This window comes from Rhamphochromis longiceps, linkage group LG13 (assembly GCF_057381845.1).
Source record: "Rhamphochromis longiceps isolate RC_006_pf linkage group LG13, R_longiceps_female_GT1.1, whole genome shotgun sequence".
Lineage (NCBI taxonomy): Eukaryota > Metazoa > Chordata > Actinopteri > Cichliformes > Cichlidae > Rhamphochromis > Rhamphochromis longiceps.
The window spans coordinates 39,349,460-39,367,414 of NC_140569.1; the positions used below are offsets into that span (position 1 = coordinate 39,349,460).

The 17,955-nt window shown below is 42.1% G+C and overlaps 1 protein-coding gene across 1 annotated transcript in view; it reads right to left on the bottom strand.

Moving 5' to 3' along the window:
* Nucleotides 1-2,695: 2,695 nt before the first annotated feature.
* The window catches only part of ndst2a (N-deacetylase/N-sulfotransferase (heparan glucosaminyl) 2a), a 56,939-nt gene continuing 41,679 nt past the window's right edge, over nucleotides 2,696-17,955 (bottom strand). Inside the window, exons 6-15 of the mRNA XM_085427240.1 lie at nucleotides 16,716-16,901; nucleotides 14,224-14,352; nucleotides 11,782-11,964; nucleotides 10,947-11,043; nucleotides 10,752-10,875; nucleotides 6,170-6,344; nucleotides 5,912-6,082; nucleotides 5,693-5,802; nucleotides 5,457-5,559; nucleotides 2,696-4,729 (exon numbers count right to left, since the gene is read on the bottom strand). Coding sequence (XP_085283366.1) covers nucleotides 4,604-4,729; nucleotides 5,457-5,559; nucleotides 5,693-5,802; nucleotides 5,912-6,082; nucleotides 6,170-6,344; nucleotides 10,752-10,875; nucleotides 10,947-11,043; nucleotides 11,782-11,964; nucleotides 14,224-14,352; nucleotides 16,716-16,901 — 1,404 coding nt within the window. The 3' untranslated portion in view covers nucleotides 2,696-4,603. The remainder of the gene's footprint in view (nucleotides 4,730-5,456; nucleotides 5,560-5,692; nucleotides 5,803-5,911; nucleotides 6,083-6,169; nucleotides 6,345-10,751; nucleotides 10,876-10,946; nucleotides 11,044-11,781; nucleotides 11,965-14,223; nucleotides 14,353-16,715; nucleotides 16,902-17,955) is intronic.

Consider the following 17,955-nt stretch of genomic DNA (forward strand, 5'->3'; position numbering starts at 1 on the left):
TTGTTCCAGTAGCCCACTTTTCGTCAGGGTGCCCTGGTTCCTCAACACCTGACGCGGACCTTGTTGATCCGGGCGACGTCCGAGCCGGCATGCCTTCATATTTATCTGTCTCGCTCATGTCTGCGGTAGGCTTGCTTAGCATAGGGGGTCTAGCCTTAGGACCCTTACTGGATACAGATGCCCCAGGCAGGAATCGAACTTGCGATCCTCTGTTCCAAAGGCGTGTAGTCTAACCACTACGCTATCCAGCTGGCCCCAACTGACCAAGTGCTCAGTGAATACCTCAGGCAGCAGAAACCCAAGAAAGAGGAGGGAGACGAGGAACCATCATGGAAGGACAGGCCCCTGCACGGTATGTACCACCGGCAGATAGAGGAGGTGGCTGATATCCAGAAATCCTACCAGTGGCTGGACAAGGCTGGACTGAAAGACAGCACAGAGGCACTAATCATGGCAGCACAAGAACAAGCTCTGAGCACAAGATCCATAGAGGCTGGGGTCTATCACACCAGGCAAGACCCCAGGTGCAGGCTGTGTAAAGATGCCCCAGAGACAATCCAGCACATAACAGCAGGGTGCAAGATGCTAGCAGGCAAGGCATACATGGAACGCCATAACCAAGTGGCCGGCATAGTGTACAGGAACATCTGTGCCGAGTATAACCTGGAAGTCCCGAGGTCAAAATGGGAGATGCCCCCAAGGGTGGTGGAGAATGACCGAGCTAAGATCCTGTGGGACTTCCAGATACAGACGGACAAAATGGTGGTGGCTAACCAACCGGACATAGTGGTGGTAGACAAACAGAAGAAGACGGCCGTAGTGATCGATGTAGCGGTTCCGAATGACAGCAATATCAGGAAGAAGGAACACGAGAAGCTGGAGAAATACCAAGGGCTCAGAGAAGAGCTCGAGAGGATGTGGAGGGTGAAGGTAACGGTGGTCCCCGTGGTAATCGGAGCACTAGGTGCGGTGACTCCCAAGCTAGGCGAGTGGCTCCAGCAGATCCCGGGAACAACATTGGAGATCTCTGTCCAGAAGAGCGCAGTCCTGGGAACAGCTAAGATACTGCGCAGGACCCTCAAGCTCCCAGGCCTCTGGTAGAGGACCCGAGCTTGAAGGATAAACCGCCCGCAGGGGCGTGCTGGGTGTTATATATATATATAGGGGCGATCGTGGCTCAAGAGTTGGGAGTTCGCCTTGTAATCGGAAGGTTGCCGGTTCGAGCCCCGGCTCGGACAGTCTCGGTCGTTGTGTCCTTGGGCAAGACACTTCACCCGTTGCCTACTGGTGGTGGTCAGAGGGCCCGGTGGCGCCAGTGTCCGGCAGCCTCGCCTCTGTCAGTGCGCCCCAGGGCGGCTGTGGCTACAATGTAGCTGCCATCACCAGTGTGTGAATGTGTGTGTGAATGGGTGGATGACTGGATATGTAAAGCGCTTTGGGGTCCTTAGGGACTAGTAAAGCGCTATATAAAATACAGGCCATTTACCATTTACCATATATATATATATATATATATATAGTTATGGCTATGGATTGAAAATAACCCCCCCCCCCACCCCTAACGGCTGCACCTCTAAAACAATTTTGCCTGGGCTCTTATCTCACTTTTTTAATTTCAAAAAGTCAACAGAAAAATTCACAGACATATTTTTTTTATAAGTTTTTTAAGGTTGTGGTGTTAATTTTTAAGTAACATGAGCCCAGCAGCAGCAGCAATGCTAGGCTAACACTAACTACCTAGCAAAATTATAAACCTGGTGCTAAACTAAGAGAAGCCACAAAATCAGTTTGAATAACAGTAAACATTTACTCACCAAGTCAGTGTAACAGGTAAAGATCCACAGCAATGACAACAATAATATTTGAGCTGAAGCTTCTCCAGGCTGTTTTCCACAGCATCTTTGTCGTGTCTTCGTCCACTTACCAACCAGTTGCCCTTGCTGAGCCTGGTTCTATTGAAGGTTTCTTCCTGTTAAAAGGGAGTTTTTCCTTCCCACTGTTGCCCAAGCGCTTACATGTGATTGTTGAGGTTTTCTGTTTGTTTTGGATTATTGTAGGATCTTTACCTTATAATATAAAGCACCTTGAGGCAGTAGTTGAGTGTGAGTATGGGCGATAGATTACAAATAAAAGTTTTTTGGGGGTTTTCCCAGTATGACTCGGGGGTGTTGATTCACTTTAATTAACACAATCATCCTGTTGTAACTAGGTTTCTGTAGGGCAGAGTACGTCAATATGACGATCACTTATTAAATCATGTTTAAATTGTTTTGTGCTGGGAGCAGACAGTTTCTATGGGAATGGAGTTTTGGGGGGATAACAGGAGGAGATCAGATACAAAGTGGCATCTAAGAATGCAACTCTGCTTACTACGGATAATCACGTTTTCAGGGGTTTAAGACATTTAACCAGATTTCTAGAGCTGCTCCATGCAAAGTGGGATAAATGCCGTCTCACCTAAGAAGATCAGGTTTTACACAGAAAGTTTCTCAATTATATATAAAACTGTTTTTTCTTTAACCATTAACAATTCCTATTAGCAGACTGTAGTACAAAGCGTCACAGTGGGTCTCTAACAAAGCTCAAACTCTGCTTTTCAACACTTGAGTAGCACAGGTGAAAAAGGAACTCAAACAGTGTTCTGGTGAAACAGGTGGAGGTTTTCTTGAGGCCTTGAAAACAAAGACAGCTGAAATATTTTCAGTCTCTATGTGTTTATTAGAGATGATACAATGTTGGTCTTTTTGACAGTTGTGCTAAACAAACAGAAAACAAGACTTCAACAGATCGCCTTAGTAACTCTGGTGTCCATTTTCTTGTCCTATGACAGCTGTGAGTGGGGTAATGACAGCTGAGAAATCTGCAAGTCCACAGAATCCTCCACAGCATATGTTCACATTATTTTCATACTCAAACATGTCAGTGAGCCCTAATGCTCTGTAGTTGGGGGCACTGTCACTTTGCAGTAGACCAGGATAGGAACATTTCAAAGGATACAGGTGATCACTTGGAACTCGTCCCTTTAAGGGACAAGTAGAGGTAAATCATGCCAGTGAAATGCCCCTCACGTTATAATAGAAAGACCAGGTTTTTCCTTTAATTTGTCAAATTTTGTGTGCATATACATTTTTCCCTTTTCTCCGACACGGCTACTCTTACAGAGATATGGCCGTCTCACAGTCAAACAGCCCACACTGGTCCACAGCCATGCCTTGCTACCACACCGTGCCAGGATCAGCGTAACCAGTTTATCACTACCAAAATGTAAAGAAGTGAAAAACATAAGTTAACATTACACTACCCAAAATAATACAGTTCCCACTCTCCCAGTTGGTTAAGTTCAGTTGACATCTCCAAACTGCCCTGAGGTCATCAGGGCTACGACAGCTTTGATACTCAAAAGACGAAGCCTGTGGTTTAAACTGAAGTTTGAAAGACAGCAGACTTATAGCAGCCTTTGATAATAATACATTTTAAAATTCTGTCACTTTTGGATCCTAAATCACTAGAATTTAGGAGAGCATTTGCCTTTAAACAAATATTTTAGTTTAGAAGTTGACCATTTTCTTCATGCACTCTAGTCAGCTAGGATCTGAGAGCGTTCCAGCTTCAGTGTTGTCTGTTGATGTTGGGATGTACAAAGACGTGGCCAAGGTTTCGATCAGCAGCTACTGCAGAGAGCTATCCCTGACTACAGACTAAATGACAGAACATAACACTGGCAGATATCCCCAAATATCCTTTTACAGCACATCAAATAGCTGAAAATTGAGTTCCAACGAAAAAATCTGTACTCATCAGTGTTTAGTGTTTCTTTACTTGCATAACATGGAGGGTATATTTTCAAAAACTTATCTGCAGAGTTGGAAAACAGCTGAAAGTTGGAAAACTGCCATCCTTCAAAAATCAGCTTTCCCTTGGCCTAAATAAATCAAGTGGAATAAAACTGCTCACTGTCAGGATGCTGGTGGCAGGCACAGCATGGACCATAACTCTAAAAACATATTTACACTGATCTGTCATCAACTCAGTTCCATTTCTGTCTGTGACTCTTGTTCACTGACTGGAGAGCTGAGGATAAACTGCTTCTGCCCCCAAACGTAACATATACAAGCCTTTTTAAAAAATAGACTGCTTTAAAATCATCTTTGTGTGGGGTGTGTGTGTGTGGTTGTGCGTGTTAGTCCCGTTTCCAGTCGCAGACATCACATGTGCACACACTGAACTTCTCTCCTCATTAATGCCGTCTACCTGTTCTTTATGCTCTGGACCTGATGCCCACCCACTTCTCTGGATCCACAGCCAGTGGGTACAGCATGAACCTCATTTGCAACACGGAGGCTAAAAGCTGTCTGGGAGGTTGGTGAAAGGTCAAGAGGAGGCGGTCTGCTGGAATCGTCTCAAGCAGTGACCAAAACATTAAGATCAGATTGTACGGTCTTTTTTCACGGAGCACAGGCACTCTTAACATCTGCTCAAGCATTGTAACTTTGATAGTGTGTGTTGCTGCCGATTCCAGATCAGGTAGTCCAGTCTCGTCCGGAGCCAAATGTTGACTCGACCACAGACTCTAGTCCAAGCTTTTCTGCAGTGTGTCTGAGCCTCAGCTCCAGCTGGTGCTCTGGAGTTCTTGGCGGAGCCAGGATGGCAACGGCTGACCCAACCGGCTCAACAAACGCAGGAGATCCATGTTGTGCTCATGGTAATACTCTGCTAGAAAGGCACGCGACTGCAAGAAAATGCACACAGGCACGCACACACACACACACGCACACACACACACACACACACACACACACAGGGGTGAGATTCACAGCAAGTTTTCTCAAGTGTTGTTGTTGCAAGCATGAAACAGACATGGTGGACTGGCGTGCCAATATTACACACTTTGTTGTGATGTCAGGTTGGTGTTCAACAATAGAGGAACTTCTTTTTAATTCATTTCTGTGGCTGTGTCATTTCCTAAAGTAGTGTTTATGTTACTCTAAAAGGAGTGTGTAGATTTCATGTATGTCGATACCTATTTACACTCTGTTGTGCTGGAGACCTGAAATAGGTTTATTGACAGGTTTGAAGTTGTTCACACAGATAGCAGACTACTGATGTCAGTGGAGAATTGTCAGACTGCTTTCAGCTGTGACTCAAATAACCAATCGCTATAACCAAAACATGCTGAAGAGCATCTCTGAACACATGAGAGAAAAGACCGTAACAGGTGCCGTCACAGACACATGGGTTTGTAAGCAACAAGAAAAAAGCAAGATTGGAGGCTAATGGTTTTGCTCAGTTCGGTTTTTGCTCTTCCAAAGGTCAGCTTTTAACGGATTGCTTTTGCTACTTACACAGCTTAAAGCCTAAAATTTAAAAAGAGGTTATGGTACGCAAGATTCATCCCCCCCAAAGAGCTTGTGCTCATCAGAAAACGAGTAGGTGAAGCAATCACAGCGCACGCGTACCTCAGAACTCAACTCCGGGTACTTCCTGCCTTTACTCTTTCCCAGACATTTGGCTCGACCGCCCTCCACTCGCTGACACCAGAAACCTTTGCTGTCATCATACCTGCAAAGACAACGCATGTTTTTTGACGCCACAGCAAACACACCCCACATAGGCTATACATTTTTACATGCTTCTGTGTAAGGCAAGTCAGAAAAGAAAGTGACTTTTATACATGTGTAGGAGTGTTACGAACATTAAAGCCTGGGTGTAGTTGAAGATGGGGGTGACACCAAGGAATCTCTGTATTCCCTCCATCACCAGTACTGGGTTGGACCGCAGCAGCGCCCCATCAACAATGTGTAGCTAATTATAGAGAAAGAGTGTCAGCAACACCTGAGAGAACTACAACCATCTTCCAATGTATTCGCAGCAGCCACTGAATGCGCATGTTAGCAGCTGCAGTGTGTGTTACCTGGCTGGCTTGGTAATGTTGCAGCCAGCGGTCCAGGTGGATAGCATATGCCCCAGGATTAAGGCAGTGTCTCTGAAGGGCCAGCAGATCCCTGGGGGCTGAGGCGCCCGCTGTAACTACTTCATGGAAAGTGTGGTTAAGGGCTACAGGGTCCTGATGAGCCCTCTGGTGCTGTAGTTAACGAAACACACACAAACACTAAAGAGGGTTTGAAATGCTATAAAAACGCCTTTGCAGCCTCACTGTGAGCATTCTCACCTGGTACCAGGAGTAGGCTCTGTCAGCCGGGTTAATGAGCACTGCCAGGATCTTGGCCCTGGGGAGCAGGGCCGCAGCTCTTTTAGGGGCTACTTCTGTGTCAAAGTAGTTGGCACTCTTTTCAAACATGAAGTCTGTGCTGACATTGGAAGGGAATGGGAAGAAGTCCATGTACCTGAGGAGGACACACACGCACACCATTACACAACTGTACTGAGGTGAAATGTGTTTTTTTTTTTTAAAGAAATATTTTTAAACTGAGCAGCTTTTACAGTTGTGTGTTGCTTCTTAATATTAAAGTGTCCAATTTATAAGACAACACAACGTCTGTGTGGAATCGGTTTTCCTGCTCTCGTTTGCCGTTTTAGCTGTTTGGTGGTTGTTGAAATAGTTTTGTCTTTAACCCGAGATTCTGGCGTTTCTGGCTAAATACATTTATATTTAAAAATCGATTTGAATCGGTAAACCGATTATTGAAACCAACTCCTAGTGTGTGGGGCTGTACCCTGTAGGTTTATATTGTTAGACAGTAACATTACTTATTAAGAAAAGTGTTCTGTGTAATGTGTGTAGTAATTACTTTGAGTAACGACGCAACAATGATCGCAACAAAGAGTGGAAATAGCTCCAACATGAGCAAACATTTGACCACTCAGCATGTAATTAATTTGCATGAATGCAATGTCTTGGACATGCTGCTTAGAGACGGTGCTGACTCAAAGCAATTCCCATCACTAGTGTCATTCTGAATTTGATGGCAACAACGTGTCTTCAGCAGCTGGACAGTGTATCAACGCCTCTTCTTTTAACTTCTGTGACTGAAGGAGAGCAGTTACTGGGCTTTAGAGAGAGGAATGTTGTTGTGTTCTTTTGGTTTAATCTGGCTCCAAATGTTTTTCTTAAATGTAAGCAGCTGTCTCAGTCATCCTCTTCCTCCAGCTCTGAACTAAGCTGGGTTGCTCTCGCCCAGTGTTCTGTACTGTGATTTATTAACCATCTAAATACACAAAGGACTTTGCAAATGACTCTTCTGAGTTATTGGCTGAAATCATGCCTAAATATAATAAAGCTCTAATGATTAGAGATTTTAATGTACATGTGCACTGGCTTGACAGCATTAACTGACTCGCTAACTTCACGCAGTGGTTGTCCGGACCCACAGAAGAACATGAACACAGACATCTCACGATGTGTCTGTTTCAAACAGTGTTTTCAGATCACACGCCTGTTTTTTGCATTCACTGCTGCGCTTTTCTCTGCTTACTTTGATCAGAACTTTGGGGCTCAGCTTCTAGTTTTATTCCACCTGCCAAACGATATCAGAGTCAGTGTCTCCATTCAAAACCAGACAGTCTAAAACGAATCCCACCTGGATTCTTTAATTCTTTCTGTTTTAGGCATATTTGTTCTTGTTGTTTTTAACACTAGCCTTTTCCTCAAGGGTGGTTCCTAAAAGCTTTAAAACAACCACAGATGGAAAAAACCTGGCCTGGATCCCAGTGTGTTACCCAACTTTGGGTCCATTTCCAATCTTTCTTTTCTTTTAAAAATTCTCTAGATAAATGTTTATAGCAAATTGAAGGCCCTTTAAATAAAAAATAAAATAAAATAAATTTAATTAAATAAAAAAAAACCCAAACATCCTTGGCTTGTTTTAGTCTGGTTTGAAGTCTCTTCATGGAGCAGAATCAGTACTGCTGACGGGCCACTGCTCACTGTTGGTCCACAACAGTGATGGCTAAGACGGGTCTCTTACCGGGACCATGTCACCTATGAAGAAGACCACTGCCAGACCGCCACATGTCCCCTCCATGACATTCTACCCCAACTCCCGTGCCGACTGCACAAGATCACCACCACATGGAACCCACCCCACAGAAGACGCAAACCAGGCTGCCCCCGTACAACATGGCGGAGGACTTTCATTGATGATTTACGCGCCTGGGATGAGGCCGAAGCAACCGCAGCTGATCGATTACGCTGGCAGAGATCTGCCACCCAATGCGCTGAACGGTGCAGGAGGACCGAACTCTAAGTATTGTGTTTGGTCCTGGTGGGCACAGTATCTAAGGCCTCCAGTCACAAACCTGGGTTTTATGATGGACAGTTAGATTGGACAGTCAAATAACTGCAGTGGTGAAATCCAGCTTCTTTCAGCTGAAACAAGTGGCAAAAATAGAAAAACTGTTGAAAGATCACTTTGAAACAGTAATCCATGCCTTTATCACAACTCTGGATTGGATTACTGCAACTTATGTAGGTGTTAGCCAGTCCTTCCTGCCTCGTCTTCAGCTGGTGCAAAAGTATGACTTAACTGGAAAACAGCAAATTACTTGTTTTATACTCACTCCACTGGCTGCCCGCCCATTTTAGGGTTCATTTTTAAATTCTTTTATTTCTTTCCTCTGAGATGTGCCTTGCCCATCTCAGAACTGTTGCACTTGCACTGTCCTTCCCGATTGCTCTTGGATGTGCCGAGGGCACAAGGCTTTTGCCGTAGCAGCTCCCAAATTGGCATTAGACAGGCCTCTGCACTGTCCAATTTTAAGATCCACCGCTTCTGTTTGTTGTTCGATCTAGTTTGCACATCATCAGGATGGGAGCGAATGTTCCCCCAATAATAAACCAAAGGGTCCCTCTCCTCATAAGTCTGGGGAATATACAGTGGGGCAAAAAAGTATTTAGTCAGCCACCGATTGTGCAAGTTCCCCCACTTAAAATGATGATGGTCAGTAATTTGCACCAGAGGTACACTTCAACTGTGAGAGACAGAATGTGAAAAAAAAAATCCATGAATCCACATGGTAGGATTTGTAAAGAATTTATTGGTAAATCAGGGTGGAAAATAAGTATTTGGTCAATAACAAAAATACAACCCAATACTTTGTAACATATCCTTTGTTGGCAATAACAGAGGTCAAACGTTTACTATAGGTCTTTACCAGGTTTGCACACACAGTAGCTGGTATTTTGGCCCATTCCTCCATGCAGATCTTCTCGAGAGCAGTGATGTTTTGGGGCTGTCGCCGAGCAACACGGACTTTAAACTCCCGCCACAGATTTTCTATGGGGTTGAGGTCTGGAGACTGGCTAGGCCACTCCAGGACTTTCAAATGCTTCTTACGGAGCCACTCCTTTGTTGCCCGGGCGGTGTGTTTTGGATCATTGTCATGTTGGAAGACCCAGCCTCGTTTCATCTTCAAAGTTCTCACTGATGGAAGGAGGTTTTGGCTCAAAATCTCACGATACATGGCCCCATTCATTCTGTCCTTAACACGGATCAGTCGTCCTGTCCCCTTGGCAGAAAAACAGCCCCATAGCATGATGTTTCCACCCCCATGCTTCACAGTAGGTATGGTGTTCTTGGGATACAACTCAGTATTCTTCCTCCTCCAAACACGACGAGTTGAGTTTATACCAAAAAGTTCTACTTTGGTTTCATCTGACCACATGACATTCTCCCAATCCTCTGCTGTATCATCCATGTGCTCTCTGGCAAACTTCAGACGGGCCTGGACATGCACTGGCTTCAGCAGCGGAACACGTCTGGCACTGCGGGATTTGATTCCCTGCCGTTGTAGTGTGTTACTGATGGTGACCTTTGTTACTTTGGTCCCAGCTCTCTGCAGGTCATTCACCAGGTCCCCCCGTGTGGTTCTGGGATCTTTGCTCACCGTTCTCATGATCATTTTGACCCCACGGGATGAGATCTTGCGTGGAGCCCCAGATCGAGGGAGATTATCAGTGGTCTTGTATGTCTTCCATTTTCTGATGATTGCTCCCACAGTTGATTTTTTCACACCAAGCTGCTTGCCTATTGTAGATTCACTCTTCCCAGTCTGGTGCAGGTCTACAATACTTTTCCTGGTGTCCTTCGAAAGCTCTTTGGTCTTGGCCATGGCGGAGTTTGGAGTCTGACTGTTTGAGGCTGTGGACAGGTGTCTTTTATACAGATGATGAGTTCAAACAGGTGCCATTCATACAGGTAACGAGTGGGGGACAGAAAAGCTTCTTACAGAAGACGTTACAGGTCTGTGAGAGCCAGAGATTTTCCTTGTTTGAGGTGACCAAATACTTATTTTCCACCCTAATTTACGAATAAATTCTTTACAAATCCTACCATGTGAATTCATGGATTTTTTTTTCACATTCTGTCTCTCACAGTTGAAGTGTACCTCTGGTGCAAATTACTGACCTCTGTCATCATTTTAAGTGGGGGAACTTGCACAATCGGTGGCTGACTAAATACTTTTTTGCCCCACTGTATCCAGGTTTTCCAAAAAGACTTTCAATTTTGGATTGATCTGACTTCAGAACGGTTTTCCATTTTGCTTCAGTCCATTTCCCCATCCATCCATCTTCTGCTTATGTGGGGCAACAAACTAACAAAGCTGCTGTCTGTTAAAGACCAAACAGGGAATGTCATACTAAAATGAAAATGGACAGCAGATTATTTCAAAAAAAGTAATGTGGGACATTTACGCATTTACATTTATGCACACAAGTCATGGCAGCGCTGCACAGATCCAGACTTTCCTTTAAGGCTCTGTACACAGTGAACAGGGTGTGTATGTGTTTTTACCAGTCAATCCCATTGTGATAGTTTGCGCCACTGAAGAACTGGATCTCCTCAAAGGTGGTAGGGCTGGGGAAGGAGCTGGTGATTGCTGGGTGGATGCTCAGGAATGAATGAAGTGCTGTAGTACCTTTGAGCAAACAAGACAATTAAAATAATCAAAACAGAGAATTAAATAAGACAGATGAGAGGAATCTATACCTGTTTTTTGTGGTCCAATGATGAGAAACTTTGGCAATCTGTCACAGGTCTTCTCTTTAGACCAGATATCTTTGTGTCTCTTATCATGGCAAGGGTTCTGAAAAAAGAAAAAATCCACACAGTGTGTCATCTTCCATGACGGGTGAAAGTTACATTTACATTTTACATTACAGATATTATACACGTTACATTTTTAAATAAATAAAAGGGACATGAATGGTTTTGTTTATCATTTCGTCACATACTCCCACATCACCCAAATCTTGAAGTAGGCATTTCAATTTCCAAATTGTACAAAAGATGGGGGAAAAGGGTAGGTAAGGTAGATTTTAGATGTAATACTTAAACTTTTAAGATTAGAAATCATGAATGAATTTAAATTTTACATATTACACACCGTAGTCAGGGAAAAAAATCCACTGATCAGGTTATTAGCAAAGGTGCAATTAATGTGTATTTACAAAAAACCCACAAACCCCTAAACTAGATGCTTTAACGATACTTATACATTCACTGTTTTTCCTTACATCAAACTCCTTGTGCATAGAATTACTGCACTTATCATGAATCTGGCACTTATGCCTTTTTTACCTATTAACTTAAAAGAAAATGCATGAAGACTTTTTCATTTCTAAAATAAAACAATACAATAAAATGTATGTAAAACAATAAAATAATATAATAACAATAAAAAAAACACTCTTTGTTGTGAAGCTGTCTTTTAACTGTTGCTTTATTTAATGATTTATAGTGATTAGGTGACTGTGTATACAGTGAAGTGAAAACAGAAACTGGATTTCTCAAGTTTTAAAAATAACCACATGAATCAACCCACCTGCCAGAGCGGGTCTCTCTCATCAGGAAAGATTTGGAAATACCTCTCGGCAAGCTGGACTGGTGGTAACGTTTGCAGCCTGAGGTTGGTCCAGCACTGGACAAACTTCACCAAAGACTCAAATGTATACAGACCCAGACGATCATTGCCATAGTTAGACAGATGGGTCATGAAGATACTGATCTGGATTGAGAAAGTTAAAAATATGTTATAACACTGCCATCCTAAGGTTTTATTTTAATTTCATTTTTAATTGTGTGTGTGTGTGTGTGTTCACTTTTTATTACATGTTAGCATTTTATGTTACTTAAATTCTTTTTACACCATGTGAGAAAGTATTCAATAATTTCATTATATTTGAATAATGACAATAAAGAAAGAAAGCTGACAAACTTTGCCAACTTAAAATTTTACTTTTTCCCTCGAATTTCAAATTTTGATTAAAATGTTTGACATTGGGAATTTACTATCACACACTGCATGTTATATCCACAAAATTTCTCCATTATCCCCTTATTCTCGAGTCTTAAACATCTTGTTTATTTTGTTAATATCATTAATCTTTCTCATCCTATTTTGTCTTAGTAGAATTGAAGAAAAAACCTTAAGTAAATGATAAGCAATGGTTAAGTCTGCAACTTCTTAGTTAGAAGAGCTTGGTGCTTGGTTTTTGGGAGCCATTTTTGTTGGGGGGGGGGGGGGGGGGGGGGGGGTGTCCCACTGCCAAGAACCTTACACATCTACTCAATCTTCTTTTTCCTGTTCTGGACTAACACGCATCTGTTGTTTAATTGTTTGTTCTATCATTTAAGGTGAGTGTGCACAATGTCTGTGCTCTAGGAATCAGATTAGTCAGCATTTAAACTTTCTAAGCTGGAATGTTAAAGGTTTAAATCATCCAGTCAAGACAGCGAAAGCTTTCTTCCATGTTATTAAGCACCATAACAGTGATGTGGCTTTCCTGCAGGAGACCCACATCAGGGGGTTTTACAATGCCGTCTCTTTCCACGGTGGAGGGGCCAGTGCTTTTCCAGGTTAAAGGACAAGTGATTTCTATACTGATCAGCCAGAGCATTCCCTTTGAGGCAGTCCAATGTTGTAGCAGACAAACAATAAACATTAAATCTGCTTTCAGGGTATAAACTGAACCTCAATAAAAGTAAGCTTTTCCTCTTAAGTAGTAAAGGAAGTTTGTTAGACTTCACTAACTTGCCCTTAAGGGTTAAAAAAAACAAAACAAAACAAAAAAACCCTTAAAAAACAACAACAAACAAACACACACAGGCACCAAAAAACAAACAAACAAGAATTTGATTACACTGCTAAACCAATTGAAGCTGTCCTTCACCCACTGGACACCATTTTCTAAGGACGTTATTAAAAATGACTATTTTACCCCAATTTTTGAATTTATTTATTTATTTTTATACCTCTTCCAGGCTCTACCCATTTTTATTTCTAAGATTTTTTTTTTTCAATGTGTTGCATTCTGTTTTGTCACCTCACACATGGGAAGGTAAACACCCAAGACCAATCTTCAAAAGCCTGAAACTGAAGGGGGGGCTTCAACACTTCAACAATTTTTGTTTTTATTATTGGGCCGCTAACATAAGCTGTCTGGTGTTTTTGTACTTGTACCTCACTCAGAGTGGCTATTCTGACTGGGTGACTATGGAACTACACAGCAACAACAGTACATCTTTTCTGGCTGTACTTGGTTCTCCACTTTCAACTCTGTGGTGAAACACTCATTGGAAATATGGGGCAAGTTTAGGAAATACTTTAACCTCGACCTTTAAGTTGAGCTCACTGAGACGCAAACTCGTCCGAGATCTTTAGCATATGCACTTACGGTATCAATTTGAACCTGCTACATCACCTTGGTCTTTAGTTATTGCAATGACAAGAGTTTCAGAAAACTTGACCTCTGATCTTCACCTTGAGGTCAAGGTCACTAAGAGGGGGTGGAAGTGACACCCACTCTTAGTGGGCGGGGTAGAAAGAGTGGGGTAAAAATGACAACACTTTTAATTTTACAGGGTGAGTCCATCTGAAATCAACCAAGCCTTTTGCGTGTCCAAGTTGCATAAAATCTAGATGGTAGAAAATGTGAACATTTACAATGATTGCTGTCAAAAACATTTTCATGTTAAAAAACAGACCATTTTTCAAAAAATATACATCTTGAAAACTATTTGAAAAATGAATCTGAAATTTCACAGCACTCATTATAGATGTCCAAACTTTGGACTCTAAAATTTGTATGCAAATTGGAGGTCGAGCAGGACATTTTCTAAAACTTGACTGAAGATGGAATGACCTTTGTGTAAAGCCAGGCCAAATCTTCAGACACTCAAGTCTCATGTAAAGTTGACACGTGTGAAACATGAGTGCTAGACAGTCTCAAGCCAACAGCTGTAGTGTGCATGGAGGTTTTCTTACAGGGTTTAGGAGGACGGTGAGGAAGAGCTCTCCCCCTCTGATGCTCTTGTCCAGCTCTTTTGAACCTCCTGGGTATTCATTATAGAAGATTGTATGGGTGAATAGACCACAAGTTTGTCTGGGCAATACCTGAAATGAACAAATAGGGCATTAAATATTGGGGATATATACATAATTTCCTTAGGGATTAATAAAGTATTCTGATTGGTCAATCATCTAGGTAAGGAAACCCCAAAAAGTTGATTCTGTTCCTCTGTGTTCTCAGCATCATGTGTTTTTAGTGGGAAACTTTTTCACTTATCCAAGTGTAGCCACAGCTGCTCCTTTCACATAAATGGCCAACTGCAAGCAATGGAGGTCATTTATAAGAGATGTCTCCACCCTCAATAACAGGACCAACCTCAACACTGACCAAGTATGTCTTGCTCTTGTAATTTTATCTTATCTATATTTCAAATATAGGAGTTAGAGCAGGGAGATATGGCCAAAAATATTTATCACGATATATATTTGAAAATTTGCGATAACGATATAACTGACGATATAATTGATGCGAGACAAAATACAACTCCACAACTTGACTAGCGCAAAAAAACACCATCCATTTATTTTCACTTACACAAGAAGCTGTTTTTTATGTGCATTAAACCTATATAAACATTTTACAGTGCAAATGCAAATTCCTTGCTGAAAGTTTAACCAAAAGGCATTTCCAGTAGAAATGGGCTGACATATCCTGAGCATAACCATGTATAATATCCACTGCATTAGGGGTGGGCGATATAAACGATATACGATAGAAACGATATAAATTTGGCCAACGATAGAGATTTTGACTATACCGCTCTACCGCATGTTGATGATGTCATCAAGCTGCGCCTGTTTTGGTCGAAAGCATCGCAGTGGCTACAACCATTATCATCTGCAAATTATGCCGAGCAACAGTCATAGCAAAGAGATGAAGCACTTTTGAAATATGGGGAAAGCCAAAAACTGCGCTTCCTCCACCTCCGTAACATTGATTCATTAATGTTGAATTCTCTCGCAGCTGCTCTGTTCCCATGTTGTTGCAGTATATTAATGACTAACCTCGTATTGTGAATGAATGATCTCAGTTGTTCTCCTGACTGAAGTTTGGCCCGTGTATAGCATCCTGCCATGCGATTGCATGCTGTTTATTTTTCTGTCCTCATTTATGTTGGAAGTGATAGCAGAGCTGTACGTTTGAATTTTTTCAGAAATCTCTCAGTCAGAACATGCTATATCATGCTTAGGTAACTAGCAAAACTTGCAAGCTAACTTCTAACTCCGTTACATGTAATACATTCTGCTTTCATGGATGCCTGGAAGTTAAACTTCATAGTTACACCTGGTAAAGCAGCAATGTTGATCGTTTTATTAAAGATGAAAGAATTTAGACAGTTTTTAACTCTCAGTGATGCCGCAGTGTTCGTTTGACTTTGGGAGCTGAAGTGGAGGGAGTTTAGGACCCAGATTACTTCCAGATTTGCGAGCACCTTAGTCCGACAAACACGACAATAACGACGGCCCGCTTGCATGTTCTACAAAAAAAAACTGCTTTGTCGTGTATCTGACGGACACCAAACCAGTTCAACATCACTGAAGTTGCACCACTTTTACAAACCAATTCTGGTTCATCCGTTTCACTCAACAATCCGCTTTCAATAATTTCCCCCAGGGATCAATAAAGTATTCTGATTCTCCCTTCTCATTCTCCGTTGCCGCCATGCTTTTTCGCCATGTGCGTATGAAAACAAAGGCACTGCGCATGGGCGTTTTAACCATATTCTATCGCGATATTTCATTTTCTTATCGTTGCCTAACATTGTACCGTTATTACCATGAATGGTATAATATGGCCCAGCCCTAATAGGAATGTCGGTTTTGGAGGAGTCAAGGAGGCCATTTATGTGAAAAGAGAAAAACCATCTGTGAACCAAAGAGGGGGCCTAAGGGTACATCTTTCTCCATCTAACAATGGTTTGATTGGAGCCTTTCCCCAGCTCTCTGTGAATGGTACTGATGGATAATATGAAACTGTCATGAAAAGAAGCATTTTCATAATTATGAAACAATCATGAATTATGAAACTAAGTGAAAAGCCCATTGTAAGGCAATGATGGTAGTCTTGTGACAGTACTTACCTGCAGTAAGCCGAGGCTGAAAGTGTCACTTGGTCACAAATGAAACTTTCTAGCTATTGACTTTGAAAATCTGTTTCAGTATAATCAGCGGCAAATTGTTATTAGTTACCATTAAGCCAGCAAAAAACCTCTTGCCAACACTCAGAGCCTTAAGAAATACTACAGACTTCACTGATACAACATTCAAAATATAACATCTTAACAGATAGCTTGTCCTTTTTTAACACAAAAACCTTCAAAAGTTCACATCACATCATCTTGGCTGAAAGATGTGTTTGTGTGAAGAAAATTACATGTGTTATTAAAGAACAAAGACTGTGGACTGACCTGGATGCCATTGTGAATGAAGCCACGTCGATATCGAGCTGGCCTTAGATGAGGGTATTCTTCTGTACTGGTCACCTTGATTCCCCACACAGATTTCCAGGCTTCATATAGCTGGCTGTGAACTGGATAAACCCCAGAGTGGTGTGGAGCTACTGCATAGCCCATATCTATTGGGATGCCATGCTCCTGGAGAGAGAATGGTACAATAAGAATAAGGGGTAGCTGTAGCTCAGGAGGTAGAGCTACTGATCGGATGGTTGGTGGTTCAATCCCTGGCTCGCCCAGTCTTCATGCTAAATATCCTTGGGCAAGATACTAACCCCAAGCTGCTCTCTGATGAATCCATCGAAGTATGAATGTTAGTCAGAAAGCACTTAAAGTATAAAGGAAAGTGCTTGTGTTAATGAGTGAATGTGGCATGTTGTATAAAGAGCTTTGAGCACTCCGGGCGAGTAGAAATGCAAAGCGCTATATAAGAAACAGAATCCATTTACCAGTAAGAAGACAGCATATGGAGTTAGCAGGTGACAGACAGGTAGAAACAGTTGTAGTCAAGAGAAAAAAAAGGAGAAAAAAAGATAAAGGACTGATTCATATATAGAGCTTTTTTACTCTCCTGGAGCATTCAAAGCACTTTATACAACATGCCACATTCACTCATTCACACAAGCACTTTCCTCTATACTTTAAGCGCTTTAGTATCTTGCCAGGGATATTTGGGATGAAGCTTGAGGCAGCCAGGGATCAAACCACCAACCTTCTGGTCAGTAGCTGACCTGTTCTAGCTCCTGAGCTACAGCCCCACACAGAGGCAAGCAGATACAGTGAACTTAGTCATACCAAGTCACGATTTTTACAATGTTTTAGATACGAAAAGAAAAAACAAGAAGAAAAAAAGGGAAAACCAGCTGTGACTTGTACTGTTAAGTACTTTGAGTGGTCAGTATGATGAGAAGACTGTTATATAAATGCTATAATACAGTCTACACGCCTTTAGATGCCAGAGTGGCACCAAAATCCAAAAACCAGCTTTCATGTACAGTGGTGTGAGAAAGTGTTTGCCCCCTTTCCGATTTGTGTTTGTCACACTTAAATGTTTCAGTTCAAACAAATTTAAATATAAGATAGGGCTGCTCGATTATGGCAAAAATGATAATCACGATTATTTTCACTGAAATTGAGATCGCGATTATTTGACGATATTTATTTAACCCTTTAAGACCTACTATAGAACCAAGTC